Source organism: Protopterus annectens, chromosome 5.part0 (genome assembly GCF_019279795.1).
Source record: "Protopterus annectens isolate FY-2018-M chromosome 5.part0, PAN1.0, whole genome shotgun sequence".
Classification (NCBI taxonomy): domain Eukaryota; kingdom Metazoa; phylum Chordata; order Ceratodontiformes; family Protopteridae; genus Protopterus; species Protopterus annectens.
In genome coordinates this window covers 1,846,166,775-1,846,182,616 of record NC_056735.1, presented here as the reverse complement: position 1 = coordinate 1,846,182,616, position 15,842 = coordinate 1,846,166,775, and the positions used below count along the sequence as shown (strand labels likewise).

The following is a 15,842-nucleotide window of genomic DNA, read 5'->3' as shown; positions in this document are numbered from 1 at the left end:
AGAATGTATCTGACCAGACACCTGCTGCAGCTTGAAAGGCCCCAAAAGTTCCTCACCAAAAGGATAAAGGGTCTCAAAAATATGTCTTATGCTGCCCGACTGAAAGAACTCCAGCTCTATTCAGTCTCATACCGCTTGCTCAGAGGTGACCTGTGCCTGACATATAAGGCCATGTCAAACCCAGATTTGATGAATATGCTTCACCTCAAAAAATCTAGATCCCTCAGAACCACAAGGGCGGGAGACGTAAACCTTGACACGGTTATAAATAGAACGTGCTGGAGGGACAGATTCATCACCCAGAGACTCCCTATGCTGTGGAACAAAATCCCGGTACATGTGAGGCAGAGCACCTCTCTGGCCTTGTTCAAGAGGAATCTTGACCAATGGATGGGAGATTGCAGATATACCCCAGGGATTACTTCAGTGTCACTGCTTGACAGAGGCACAGCAAAATGATAGGCATAGTTTTTATTCAAACTAAAGGGGTGGCGAAAGCCACATAACTATGGGCTAGGCTTATAAATGCCCTTGGGCAGATAGCCTAGTATGAAACTATGAACCTATCCCAGGCTGTATTCTGCACCACCTCCAGCATTAACTAGCTTTGCCATTAAGCACCTTATTGAACCAAAGCCTAAGTAAAGTCTTTATTCGAACAGAATGGAGAACTGCCATTGTCACCTCTTTGCACAAAGGTGGTGTCACTACTGACCCTGGAAACTACTACCCTATTAGCTTGATAAATATGACATGTAAAGTCATGGAGCATATTATTATGGATATCTTAAACAAAGACACAGGCAATCTCCAAGCACTTGACCCCACCCAGTTCGGATCTGTCAAAAGCAGATCTTGGCTGTTGAACCTGGCTGACTTTTTTGAGACTGTCATCAATGCCCTGGATGACTGACAGTCAGTACATACAGCTTGCCTCGACTTGGCCAAGGCCTCTGACACAATCCCCTACTCAGGCATCATCAAAAAGCTAACACAACTTGGCGTAAATCCCTATCTCATCAGGTGGGTGGCCAACTGGCTCACAGACAGGATCCACAAGGTCAAAATGGGCACCTCCACTCCAACAGCAGATCTGTCACTAGTAGTGTTTCTCAGGGATCGGTCCTGGGACCCCTACTGCTTGGCATCTACTTGTCAGAGGTCCAAGCAAAGACAAAAGGCCTGTGGCTGACCAAGTTTGCAGACGACTGTAAGTTGGCTGCTATCATTGACTCCCCAAATGATGTTAACATACTGCAAGAGGATCTCACAGCAGCAAATGACTGGTGCCAAAGTCATGGCCTTAAGTTAAATGCAAAAAAAAAAGTATTATCATACCATTCTGCAAAAACACAGTCTCTACTGATTACCACATCAATGGCAACCCCCTAAGCACACAACCTGTGCAGAGAGACCTGGGTACTCAGGTTGACAACAATCTCATATTTGACCACCATGTAGCAGCAATGGTCAGAAAAGCCTTTTACTTGGTTCATCTCATAAGTAAAGGGACTGCATCCAGAAAAAAGGAGGTTATTGCCTCTCTGCAGTCCTCCCTTATTAGGCCAATAATTGAGTATAACGCCACGTTTGGTATGTACCTTTTCAAACAGCTGCACCAACTAGAAAGGCCACAAAAATATTTCACAAAGAAAATCCAAGGCCTCCAACACCTGTCCTATGTGGACAGGCTCAAATCACTATCACTCTACTAGGTATCGTACAGATTGCTCAGAGGTGATCTGTGTCTCGCCTACAAGGCAATCTCAGACCCTGCCCTACTAGAGATGCTCCATATCCGTAAATCTAACTACTCAGGCATTACCCACTCAAAAGGGCTAAATCTAATATGCAACAGCATCAAAATCTGCTGGAGAGACAGGTTTGTCTCCCAGAGGTTGCCCTGTCTCTGGAATAAACTTCCAATACATGTCAAACAGAGTACCTTGCTGACCCTCTTCAAGCACAAACTTGATGACTGGATCAGAAACCACCCATTTGTCCCAGGGGTACCACCTGTGTCCCTCACTGATAGGGGAGACAAATGCTGACTGAGGTCCCTTTTTGGGGATAAACTCCTGACTAGGTTTGTAAGGGCCTCCAGGGCCATTAGCCTAGTACCCTCCTATGAACCTAAAACAAGTACTAGAAAGCCTTCTGTATTGTCTTTAGCTATGAACTGATTGCTATTCTGGAAAGGTAGAAGTTTGAAATTGTTTTATGACTTCCAGACGCTGCATCAGATCTTAACAAGCTCTATGTGTACGTATTATTGACACATATGTGCTAAATCCTAGCAGTTTCTAGCAATGGGGGGTTGCAAGGGAACCAGAAGTCAGATGACCAGATATACGTGATGTCCTTCTGTAATCCATCATTAAAATAATGTTTAATACTAGGCGATACTGAAGTCTCAAGACAGTCTGTTTTTATAACCTGACAAGGAAGGACCCTTACATAGGTTCATAGGTTAGTACTAGGCTAACTGCCCTTGTGAGCCATTTTAAACCTAGCCAATTATCCCTTGTGAGACTCAAACCCTGCACCTTGTGTTCTTGTGTTTATAAGGCAAACATCTACTTCATCTTGCCTTACTGTAGTGAGTAACCAGGGAATAATAATTCTTTATCTCAGTCAGGAAAATATAGTGATATTAGTTAAGTATTGTTTTTCTGCAACTGTGGGAACCTGTCCACCTGTGCTATTTTTAATATTTCCTATGAATGAAACTGGTGATTATTTTAAATAGATATTTAGTATTTTCATATTCTTTTTTATTATTAAATATATTTGAACTTTTCATTGTGGCTGGTCTTTTAGAGAATATTTTAATCTCTGAGAGCACTTGTACATATCTGGTGACAGCTCTGGCCATTCCTGAAAGCCTTACCCAATTGGCCAAACACTATCATTTGTATTGGAGTAGCTGGCTTTAGAGTGTCTGTTAGCAGTGTAACTATCTTACAGCTTGGGCAGAAGGTGGCACAGCTAGTAAGTGTATGTGTGTGTGTGTGTGTGTGTGTGTGTGTGTGTGTGTGTGTGTGTGTGTGTGTGTGTAAAATAAATATCCCAAACAGTGTGTGTGTGTTTCAGCTGCTTGGAGCAGGGACACGAAGAACTGGTTTCACAGAGAGGGAAGAAGGCTTAGAGACATGGCTGAAGACTCAATCCTGTAGTTGTGCCAGTGGAGAGTCTTACTGGGGATCTAGAGAGAGAGAAACCATCCCGTGGACTATGTGTGTTCCCTGTGTGCTCTTAAGGGAAACTGTGCTTGATGCAGAGAGCTCCATCTGGAAATGCTGGGTGTATCCATTTTTGTTCCAAGTGAACATCCCTCTCCAGTGCCAGTGGTGAGGATTCAGGCTCCTTGAAACAGAATCAGGATGCTAGAGGTTTTTCTCACAAAGCATGTGCTGCCTAAATAAATCTTGACCCTTAGGTACAATGGATCTAGCTTCCTCAACCCCCACCCTGGCCAAGTGAAGATTCTATACCTGCCCCTTTCCCAGACAGCTACAACAGCGGCTCTTCCTTGTCTGACAAATACATCCCTGCAGCCACAGAGGCCATAGTTATCCCTTGGTCTTTGGTGGTTTGGAAGGCTGCGCCAAGTGGACCGGGGGGAACAACAGAGGTGGTCTCAGAAAGAACACCACACAGCCACAGCAAAATTACCCACCAGCAGCTGAGGCAAACAAGGAGCCAGTCTGACCATTAAAGACTCCTTACAAAATTTTTGTTTTCTGTTCACCGGGTAAGATACAACTGTGATGATTGGGGAGAGTGGGAGAAGGCTGCCCAGCCTAGTCAAATAGAATTTGATATATAATTCTGGCATTTGTAAATAAATGTAAAATACAAGCATGTTTCTTGAGTGTAAAAGATTACTGTGAAATGTGGAATTGCAAAATATGTGACAACATTGCACTCTACTGGCCCAGTGAAGCATGTTGTACTCTTTCATGTTAGAATTCGGCTCCAGGGCGACTGGATGAAGATTTCATGCCCACTGTTTTAAGGCTAAAGTTTATGACCAGAATTTAGATGTGGAATGTGCTTTATTGCTCTAGTTTCTGTTAGACTACACATGTGAAATGTCTTCTATTGTTGTAAGTTTCTGTGCAGGTGTTAGATTGCTAAATAATGCAGTTTGTGGCCTGAGAACTCAGACCAGGTGTTAAGATGATGCAATATGAATACTGGGAAAACCTAAGTGTCAAAAATGATGTAATTTTGGGAGGGCCTTAGAGACACATTTGTTAGTAATGTTTAAAAACTATTTCTCACAAGAGACTTAAAGCATTTTGATTTTGATATCCAACTTATCAGCATTCTGCCTTGTGCTCACATGTAAGTTTTAGCACTGTGATTTCTTGTATGAATAGTTAAAGCTAGTAAAGATTAATTAGGTATTTTTCTTTGAAATCAGACCAGTCCTACTGTATTATTTTAAGCTTCTGTGTGATCTCTGAACTCTTAGATATCTCTGTGGTGTAATAGTTTTGCTTGTGTTTTAATTATTTACTATTAAATATTTTTAAAACCTTCTACCTGTGGCTGATTTGTGTAGAGATAAGCTCTAGAGTACATTGCATATTTATAGAGGTTATTATAATAGGCCAATCTAAAGTAAGCCTTGACTGTTAGTCATACTTTCATTGGATATTAATACTGCACTCTACTAATTGGACACCCTTTTAAGGGCCTTTTAGTAGCTGCTATTATTAACTGGGTGGTGGCAGTATTACTACCGTATAGTCTGGGTAAAGGGGCACAGTTGGAGAATCTGTGTCAGCCTTTCCCAGGAGTGTCTGTGAAGTTGTACAAATACTTATCTCAAAGTGTGTGTGTGTGTGTGTGTGTGTGTTGTGTCAGCTACTTGGCAGGGACACAAAGCACTGGTTGGACAGAGAGGGTACTGGAAGTTTTAGCTTGCCCAGTTAGGCTGAGACCTGGACCCTATATCTGTGCCAGTGGGGAGTCTTATTGGGGACCTGGTGAGCAAGGGAGCAACCAGCCCCAGACTGACTGTGTTTTGTGTGTGCACTTAAGAGAACTTGTACTTTACTGTGTGTATTAGTTATCCTTTCTTCTTCTAGGAGACGACCTCCCTAGTGTTAGTGGTGAGGACTGAGGCTCCTTGATTGCTGGGCCAGGGCACGGTCGTCACAACAACCATGGAGTAAGACTGCTGCTCCATTTTTAAGTTGAAGAGGTCTGGAATGTGGGTAGCATAGCCTACACAAGTCAGTAATGAGAACAACAGAGAACAGGTGATTATGAGATAAGTATTTATTTGTATTGGTTTTCAGGGTAGGGTACTGATCTCCACAGACCTTTTTCAGACTCAGCCTGGGAATGGTGCCTGGTTAAGTGACTTGCTGACAGTCACACAGTTAGGCAATGGAGACTGAAGGAATCAAACATTACACCACAGGAAACAGCTCATTAACAGCTCCATAATCCCCCAAGCCAACTGCCAGACACACCACTTAAAAGTCCCCCACAAGCATAATATTTTTTCCCAGACATACCAAACTCAATACATGATTTTTAGCCAAAAAATAAACTTTAACCCCTCACAAAAAGTTTACACAAGCACTAACATGACCGCTCTCATAACATGACAGTCACAATCTGTTTTGTTTTATAGCACAAGAAACAATGACAGAACAAATGCATGTTTTTATCATAATAATAAAGTAGGAAAACTTTTCCTAATTGGGAGTTACCTGCCCAGCTCTTGAAGATCGCTGGCCAACTAACAGGATAAGCTCCATTAGCCTTTTATACAGAATGCCTTATGCAATCCAGGAAGGTGGAGTGCCTGAAGGGTGCCCAAAGCTTTGGAAAGCTGACTGGCTCGGGTGAGAGGATAGAATCCACATTGGTAAGGCTATTGCTATGGTGATCCATGTTTGAACATCAAGTTATACCATCAGAACATGAACACAAACACACTTACTATGTCATGTCTGCTGTTAACCCATAATGTTAACCTGAAATTATTATACTTAAGATTACAGTCTTTTAGCAACAATGGTAACAAACATCTTGCAATCTGCAACTACAGAAGAAACAGGTCTGAATTAAAAAAAAATGTTTGAAATGTCTTCCTCTACCATAAATATGAAAAAGAATTAAGCTTATTTCCAGAACATTGCCCATGTTTTTATTTTTTTGTTTGTTTGTTTTTACATGAATTGTAAATACATTCCTTCAGCACATCACGTTTTTGATAGTAATGCCTCTAATGAGCTAAAATGCAAGAGCTCACACTAGGTTTAAGTTTACATCAAACGTATATGCCTTGAATCATCTTAGTAGTGCTTCAAAACCATCTATCGTCTCTGCTGTTCTCAGTATGATGCTCTTATCAGCTCTGCAGTGTCCATGCAGTTAAATGTAGCGCACTTGGGTTGATACTTGAACTTGGATCACAAATAAGGAGGTACAGAGAATATTTTTCAGAGCTTTTGGTCAGTTTCCTAGAATGGAGTTGATTGAAAGATGCTGCTGATGTTAAGAGGATTACAGAACTTCAAAATGATATTTATGATGCCAAAGAAACAAAACTTCAGCAATTAAATTCTTGCTGCTGTATAAAGATTATGTGATGAGCAAAATAGCAGTCCTACAAAGAGAAGCTATAATTCTACCTTCATTCTCTTATCCACCTTCTTATCTGTGTTAGTAACAGCTTATCAGCCAGGATAAGGAAGGGAGTCATTAATGATTACATCTGTATCCTAGAATGTTCTTCAATTTGTAAAAAGTATCACTAATGCAAAACGATAATCTACACCCTCAAAGCTAACCCCAATATCTAACAGTGACATTTTCTGAATGCATCAAATATTTTGGGCCACATAGCATCCAATGACACAACTGTAAATAATTCTCCTGTCTGACAACAGGAAATATAGCAAAATCTGTGTCATACTTTATGTAACAAGCTGCACCAGATATATAAGCTATTCACAACCACTTCTGTACTTAAGAGTAAACACCAAATTAACTCTGTTTATGTCACACAGCACATTAATCTGTGGTCATACAAAGAATATAAATAGGCTAAACTGACATGTTTCAAATATAGTCATAAAATCAAAACTGAATAAATAAGCATCCATCCAAGTAGACAGCTCTAAAAATATTTAGACATAGTTTGCATTTACTGCAAAGCTGTATTTTTATATAATGACAAAGAAACTTCAGGACAGATTTGTCATCATTTGAAGCTCAGATACCCAATCTGGATCATTTTCTTCCTCTTCAAATTCCCTAAAAAAATTATGAAAAAATTAGCAATGAAATAAGTGAACCATGAAAACAGCATTAAAATTTCAGTGCATTTTTCTGGCAGACCTAATACCAAGAGCTGAAACAGGAAGACTACCAGCTGCATTCCATTTACACATATTACAATATCTAACTGAAATTAAAAAAGAAACAAGCTATATAAAATACAGAAATATTTTGGCTCTGTCTATATTCCAGATGACCTAGGTTTGACTAGCACCTGGGCACTAAAGAAGGCAACAGAGGTGGGATGGAAATGAATGGCCAACTCAGACTTTTGTATCTACAGGAGAAGATGATGAAGTACCACAGCAGGACACCATGTGGTGGAAGGCCAGAAGTGCAGCTCCAACTTTTGGTGCTTAGAGGAGTGTAACTCAATCCAACAGTGTACAGACTCTAGCTGATGACTGAAAGTGTGAAGAAGCCATACCTGCAATTGCCTCAGGATAATTGGCACTGTATTGTGCCCTCTGGCTAACAATTCTCCTAATCTGTGCTGGATAACAGCTGATTCCTTGGTCTCACTTCTATCTCCTGATGTCCTTAAAGATCAAGAGATGGGCAACTGACTGGATGGGTGCCTGAAGTTTGCAGCTTGAGGGCATAACATGGATTAAAACAAGTAATTAACATATGTAGAAAAAGTATAATAAATAACTAGGGAAAAAGTACATCAGGAGGCGTGTTTCAGCTACATTAACGGAGTGGACAATACTGGAATAATTTTATCTGGCTTAAACTAACTATACATAGCAGTACTTTGAAACAGTGATGTATATGGAGCAAAAGAACATCAGAAGCAAAGAATAACCACAATAAAGGGTTAGGAACTTTATGCTCAACATACATTTTCCAACAATTGTGTACTTCAAAAGCAGTGATAGTCAACAATATAATGCTAAACTTTACTACAAATAAATGAAAAAAAAAACTGCAACACTCTATGCAAGGATCCATCAGTTCTTTCTCCAGCAAGAGCAGTCCATGATTCTTTAAGGTGTGAACGAAAAACACAGTCATTAATGACAAATCTGTTCACTGCAGCTTACCAATGATGCATGCCCTGTATCCACAAACCACACCAAATTAATGACAACTGTGGATAAACCCTTTGGGGCTGACTGCTCTTTTGCTTCTACTAAAATTGTTTGGTTACAACGAAAGTAAATGTCTAGCTAACAGAGTGGTACCACTTTCCCTGCAGTTATCCTCTCCCAAAAGCATGGTGTTCTACTGTTCTTCAACAAGTCCTACTCACCACAATACTGTAAAACATAATGGTTAACGGGTACATGGTCTACTCTTGCAGTACTCTTTTCCTGTTTTTTAAGAACTGTGTGTTTTGCTGACTACTGGTTTCCTTTCCCAGTGCCCAGAAAAACAAAGTACATTGTAATTAAATGTTATGGATTCCACATCATTCCTTCCATCTCCTATAAAACTCATGTCATGGTACTTTATCCATTCTACCTCATCACTCCCTCCCATCTCCCAAGGTGTTTAACAGTATAATTAAACAAAATGTTTTCAGTAGTCTGTACCATACCATCCCTGATCCCTACAACAAAGTAAATCCAAATGCAATGAATATCCAGTTCAGCGTGCCACCTTTGCTGCCGGCTGGGTCTTTTCCTACTTGTTCTTTTTAGGCTTCTGGGATTTAGTCATCACTTTCTTGACTTGGGATAGTAGTGTGTTTATTCATGTTGAGGGAAGAGAAGCTATCTGACTGACTTGTATCCAAACAAGCACCCATGAACTCCAGACTCTGTTGGTGTAAGTTGAGATTTGCTGTAATTGACTGATATGCTAGATGGGAGCATCACTGGAATAAGTAGTCCCTTGCTTGTATCAGTTTATGGTTGGTTGAAGCAGCAGTCAGGAGCAGTCGTCTAGATATGTAAATACTCAGAATCCCAGCAGTCTCAAGTGAGCTGCTACAATAGCCATGCATTTGGTGAACATCCTGGGGACTGCAGTGAAACCAAAGGGCAGTGCTCTGAACTGATAACTGGCTCTGAGCCATAAGTACAGGTATCTCTTGGAGTGCCTGTTCATTTTGATATGATAGTATGTGAAAGAATTGATTGAGACTGTACTATATTGGAATTAACTGGAAATAACTGGAATGAAAGTCTCTATCTGTTAATTACCTAAACTCGTGCTGAATAGGTGTTAGTCTCTCCTTCATGAACCAAGTCCTGTGCATTTTTCAGAATGAATTCTCCAAACAATGTAGTTCATTTAATAAGGATTTATTAGATGATCACAATATCCGAATACTGTCTCCATTAACAGTGCTGATAAACAACAACAAGTCTGTAGAAAATGCTGGGATGCTGGTTAGCAATAACAGTGCTGCTAAATATATCCAAAGTTTCTGCATGTACATTCTTTTTGTCCTGAATAACGTAAACTGAAAGTCTTTATTTGACCTGTCTTCTGTACTCAGGCTTGAGTGTCTGTATTGTAGCTTCCTTTCAAAAATGCTGGATATTTAATCTTTTCTATATGTCAGGTCGAACTAACTGTATCTGCCGTATATTTTAACAATAACAAAACCCTCTAATGCTTTACATGCCTCCTTAGCCTTGGTTACTTTGATTTCCAAGCCTGGTCTAGCATGTGCCTTTTTATCTAGCATTCTATTGCTATATAGATCTCTCCCTTCAGAATGGAACATTCTGTGGCTGGCAAGATTGTATCTTTCCATTGAGAAAGGAACAGAAAAAGAACAGTCTGTAGCCTTCCCTTGGGAACTGTTATCTCTCATGCTTGACCAGCAAGGTTATTCTTCCCTTCTGCTTAACTGTCTTTTCTAAAATGTATGCATAAATGAACACAATTCTGATACTACATTTCTAGGCCTACTTTACCTAACTACTTTAATATGAAAGTCCCTAATCTAACAGTTGCCCCTGAGGTCCCTAACAAAAGTCTACAGGGGCCTACTTTTACAGTTACCTTACATCCATATTGCTAACTACTGTATACAGCTTTATGCTACATGACTCAAATCTGAAAATAAATTTTCTTTATTTGGTAAATAAACTTGCAATTTTAATTTTGACCAATGGGTGTCACTTGAGCAATTATGGCCTGCTTGGACTGAAGTCTCTTAACTTTATGATTTAATTATAACTAGGCAATTGTTTTTCTTTATCTGGTGAATAATTTTAATTCTGACCACTAGGCGTGAAGTCTATTAACTTTATGATTTAATTTTCCATATTACTTAGATTTCTAGTCTTCAGAGTCTTTAAGTTTAAGTTCTGATATATGAGTGATATATCCAAAACCTGCACATTATTCTGATAATGAGTGTCTTTTAATTCTGTGGCTTTTATAGCTCATTAACCCGTCTTTGTGAATCTTTACTTGTGTTAACCCTGCCTATTTTTCCCTATCGCTGTATGCTATAATGGTAAAATTACACTGTCTAATGTCTATGTTTTTTACCTTATGACTTGGTGCCTTAGTGTACCATGATGCCTCTCTCTTATTGTTCATAGATTTAAATCTTTAAACATTGTACTATTTAATCCATTTTATTTTTTATTGTATAGCCTATCAAGCATGTTGGCTATTTTATGAAGACTAAATGAAATCAGCACTAAAGGGATAACTTTATAATTGGTCTTGAAGCATAATTACCATATATTGTATTAACTTGTGTTTATAAATTCACATCCAGATTTGCTAATAACGCTACTTACCTTTGTTTAACTTACTATGTGCTGTAATAGATGTCTGCCTCTTAAATTTGTGTCTGAAATATTCTATGAATATTTATAAGCTACAATAGTTTACTAAAACCTATGCTTTCTGTATTTCAGGTCTGACCAATGTACAATAATTATGTAAAGTGCACTGTAATCTGTAAATTAATTAACAAATTAAGCCTGCCCTGTTATGCCTTGAGTATAGTGAATAACTAATACTACTTAATCTTTTTTTAAACTTATCTTAATAAGCGTGTAATAAATAAGTCTGTCACTTGAATAATGTGAAGGATGATGTAGATGAAAGGTATGAAGTAATACACCTGTTACAAGTAATTGTGTCACTTTACCCTTAACTACTAATGCTAACTATTAGGGTAAAGTGACACAATTATTTGTAACAGGTGTATTACTTCATACCTTACCCTTAACTAATGACTAAATAATGTAACTGTTATTTACCCTTAAAACTGAGAGAATAATGTAATTCTGTTAGTTACCCTTAAAACTAATGACAGAATAATGTGAAGAATGATGTAGTACAAATGTATGATGTAATAAACTTGTTAAAAGATTATGTCACTTTACCCTTAAAGCTAACTGAATAATGTGAAATATCTGAATAGGTTCATAGGTTCATACTAGGCTATCTGCCCTAGGGCATTTATAAGCCTAGCCAGAGTGTGTTTGGTTTTCGCCACCCATTTTAAATCAATTTTGCTATGCCCTTTTTCGAGGTTAGTACACTGTGCCTCTGTCAAAACATGACACAGAAGTGATACCCGGGGTAAACCTACGATCCCCCATCCACTCATCGAGATTCCTCTTGAAGAGAGTCAATGAGGGACTCTGCCTAACCTGGACTGGGATTTTATTCCAGAGTGAAGGGAGCCTCTGGGTTATGAATCTGTCCCTCCAGCATGTCCTATTTATTTCAGTGCTGAGGTTCAAGTCTCTCGAACGTGTAGCTCGATGGGATTTGGATTTTCTGAGGTACAGCATGTCCATTAATTCCGGGTTGGACATGGCTTTATACGTCAGGCACAGATCGCCTCTGAGCAGGCGGTATGCCACTGAGTAGAGCTGGAGTTTCTTTAACCGGGCAGCATATGGCATCTGTTTGAGCCCTTTGATCCTCTTGGTGAGGTACTTTTGGGGTCTTTCCAGTTTCTGCAGGTGTCTGGTAAGGTACATCCCAAAAGGGGCATTGTACTCAATTATGGGCCTGATGAGGGATGAGTAAAGAGGCACGATGACCTCCCCTGATCTGGATGTGAATCCCTTCATGATTAGGTGGGCTATATAAAATGTTTTTCTAACCACTTTGGCCACGTGGTTGTCAAATGAGAGATTGCTATCAACTTGGGTCCCCAGGTCCCTAATTACTTCTTCCGTACTTAATGGATTACCACCTATGTGGTAATTTGTGGGCACTTTGTTTTTGCCAAAGGGGAAGACTATACACTTTTTGGCGTTTAGCTTGAGGCCATGGCTCTGGCACCAGTTGTCTGTTTCTATGAGGCCCTTTTGGAGGATGCTTGTGTCGGCTGGAGAGACGATTATAGCGCCCAGTTTGCAGTCATCTGCGAACTTGGTCAGCCACAGTCCTTCTGTGTTGGCCTGTACCTCCGAGAAATATATACCGAACAGGAGAGGTCCCAGGACTGAGCTTTGTGGGACGCCACTTGTAACTGGTTTGGAGTCTGACATGGCTCCAGCAATTCTAACCATGTGGGTTCTGTCCTTGAGCCAGTTTGCAACCCATCTAGTGACACAGGGGTTTATATTTAAGCTGGTGAGCTTACCTATAATGCCCGAGTGGGGTATTGTATCGAAGTCTTTTGCGAGGTCTAGGTAGGCTGTGTGGACCACCTTCCCCTCGTCAATGGCCTTGGTGACTGTTTCAAAGAAATTGACCAGGTTTAAGAGGCAGGATATGCCTTTAACAAAGCCGAACTGGGTAGGATCCAGTGTCTGTAGGTCCCCAATATCTTTTTTTATGAGGTCCATGATGATCCTTTCCATAGCTTTGCAGACCAAGCTAGTCAGGTTTATGGGGCGATAGTTTCCAGGATCCGTTGAGGCACCACCTTTGTGGAGAGGGACCACTGTTGCTGTATGCCACTCTTTGGGTACATATCATGTGGTAAGGCTGAGATTAAACAGTAGTTTTATGTTTGGATTTTGCTCTTCTTGGAGTTCATGTAGGACGCAGCCCGGGACACCGTCTGGTCCCATTGATGCTCTGTTTTTTGCTTTTTAGAGGGCGGCTCTTACCTGAGCATCTGAGATGGCAGGGGGGCAGCACTCTGCTGGGATAGATATTTGCCCTTTTGGTGGGGAGGGGGGGGGAGAAGTTTGCACTGAACCTGTCAGCTAGGATGTTGGCAATGTCTGTGGGTTCGGTGTATTTTTTGTCATTTTGGACTAATTCTGAGCATATCTGGGAATTCCCACCCAGGTTCCTAACATAACTAAAGAAAGCCTTGTGATTATCCTTAGTGTCCTGTGAAATTCTTCTCTCGAAGCTGGCCTTAGACGATTTTATGAGTGCCCGTAGTTTTTTGCTAACACTGATCAGAGATGCCTTCCCTTTTTGGGATTTTGCTCTATCATGTAGTAGCTTCCTCCTTCTATTGTATAGTTTGTTTATGGCTGGGGTCCACCAGACAGGACGTCTGTCTCTGGAGGATTGGGTCTTGGTTTTATTTGGGATTGCATGATCCATGCATTCCTGAAGGTGTTCATAGAATGCGTTTATAAAGGATTCTGCGGTCTGGGACGTATTTTCCACAGGCCCGGGGGCTTTGAAGGATTCCACCTCGGTTTTGAGGAGTGTGAAATTTGCTTTAGAGAAGTTTTTCACTGTGGTTTTCTGGGCAGGGGGTGGGGTCGGGATGTGAATATCCAGTGAGATTAGTTTATGGTCTGATCTTACCAGTGAGGGATACACTTCTGGTCTGGAGCATAGAGTCCCCATGTTGGTGATGATCAGGTCCAGTATGTTTTCCCCTCTTGTGGGAGTGGTAACACGTTGTTTCATAGCATTTGAGTTTATAAATTCTAGGAACCTTTGAGCTAGGGTGTTGGAGCTAGAGTAATTCTCCCAGTCTATGTTTGGGTAGTTGAAGTCGCCCAATATAATGGTGTTTGGAGAGACCTTCATATTTTCCAGTGTTCTCAGGAAGGCCGAGTGGGGTTCCTGGGTTTGGGAGGGTGGTCTGTAGCAGGCTATAAACTGGAAGGTAGTTTTACCCACTGTTAGTTGCACATGGATAGTCTCTGATGCTTCGTGCTGTGCCACCAACTTGGAGGTGTGGGTATCTTTGACGAATATTGATAATCCCCCTCCTTTTCTGGTTCGGTCCAAGTTTTGGGGCCGAAAAGCATGGTATGAGGTATAACCTGATAGTGCTGGGGTGCTCTCGGGAGCCTTGAACCAGGTTTCTGTTACTGCACAGATATCGATGTTCTCCATGCTAAGGAGAATTTCGAGTGCATGCTTCTTGAGGTTTAGACTTCTGGCGTTGAGTAGCATTACTCTTAGTTTCTTATCCCTTGTGATACCTATGGAGGTGGGTTTCTCTTTTGAGCCTTGCCTAAAAAAGGCACTATGGGGGTAGCAAGAGCCTTTGCCAATATCCGAAAGCCCAGGGGTGACAGGTGCAAGCCGTCCCTAGTGAAGCATTGTGGCCTGTCGAGCATGTCATCCCAGGCTGACAGGCATTGGATCCCCTTTGAATGACACCAATACTTAAGCCAATTGTTGAAATTGATCATATTGTCTTCATATTGTGGCATCATTCTTGGTGAGGGTAAGATGCTACTCAAGGTCAGGGTCATACCAGCCTGGGCCACATGCTCAGAGAGCTCCTCTATGTCTCTTTTCATGTAGTCCAGGGAGGTACGTCTCAGGTCATTCACACCAGCATGGACAATGACAGAGTCATATTTGTACTTGCCTTGGAGTGACCTGAGTGCTTGTGTTATGTGGTGGATCCTAGCGCCCGACAGGCAGCTCACCGTGACCTTCTCCTTGTTCAGCCTCGTGAGCGGGACGTCAGTGTGCCTGACGATAGAGTCACCTATTACAAGTGTATCAGGTGTGTTGTTTAGCCTTAAGGGCTGTGACTGTTCGACACACTGGCTTTGTGAGCTATGTGTTGCACGTGTTTTGTTTTGGGGTAGCAGTTGCTTGGGTGTCCGCTTTGGAAGTCTCTGCTGCTTAGGCAGATTTTTATTTAGAGCCTCCGAGTATGTTTTTGTGTGTTTATGTGTTTGGTTTGCTGTCGGGGTAGGTCTATGTGAGACTGGAATTGTAGTGAGTGTGGTTTCCTTCTCCTCCTGACAGGTTTCGCCAGTACTGAGTTGAGACAGCTTAGCCTCCAGTTTGGCTAAATGTTTGCATCTCTCACATGTGTTGGAATTTGCTGGGAGGAGGAGAGGGTTGTCTGTGTACATGAGGCAGTTGTAACATTGCCTCAAGATTCCCAGATTCACCAGCTGGACCGGAGAGGAGATTGACAACTGACCTTTGGACATGCTAGAATAGTATTGGGAATTCCTTTATAATTGAAAAAAAAGGGCCAATGGGGAACAAGATACTCAAGGGGAGTTTGTGAGGGTGTAGTGCTTTTAATTTTCTAGTGCTGACTTATATAATTGCTTTAGTGAGCAAGTGCCAGGTAACTTAAATGCAATGTGTTACAGGTAACTTAAATGCAAAAATGACAAACAGTAACTTTCTTTCAAGTGAAACAAGGAAATAAGTACAGTAAGCAATGCAGATGTCACTAGGGATCCACAGAAGCGCTG

The 15,842-nt window shown here is 41.0% G+C and overlaps 1 protein-coding gene across 2 annotated transcripts in view; it reads right to left on the bottom strand.

The window, feature by feature from the left end:
* Positions 1-6,203: 6,203 nt before the first annotated feature.
* The window catches only part of NEK3 (NIMA related kinase 3), a 1,322,970-nt gene continuing 1,313,331 nt past the window's right edge, over positions 6,204-15,842 (bottom strand). For both annotated transcript variants that reach the window (XM_044071667.1, XM_044071666.1), the window contains exon 16: positions 6,204-7,284. In XM_044071667.1, coding sequence (XP_043927602.1) covers positions 7,215-7,284 — 70 coding nt within the window. In that variant the 3' untranslated portion in view covers positions 6,204-7,214. The remainder of the gene's footprint in view (positions 7,285-15,842) is intronic.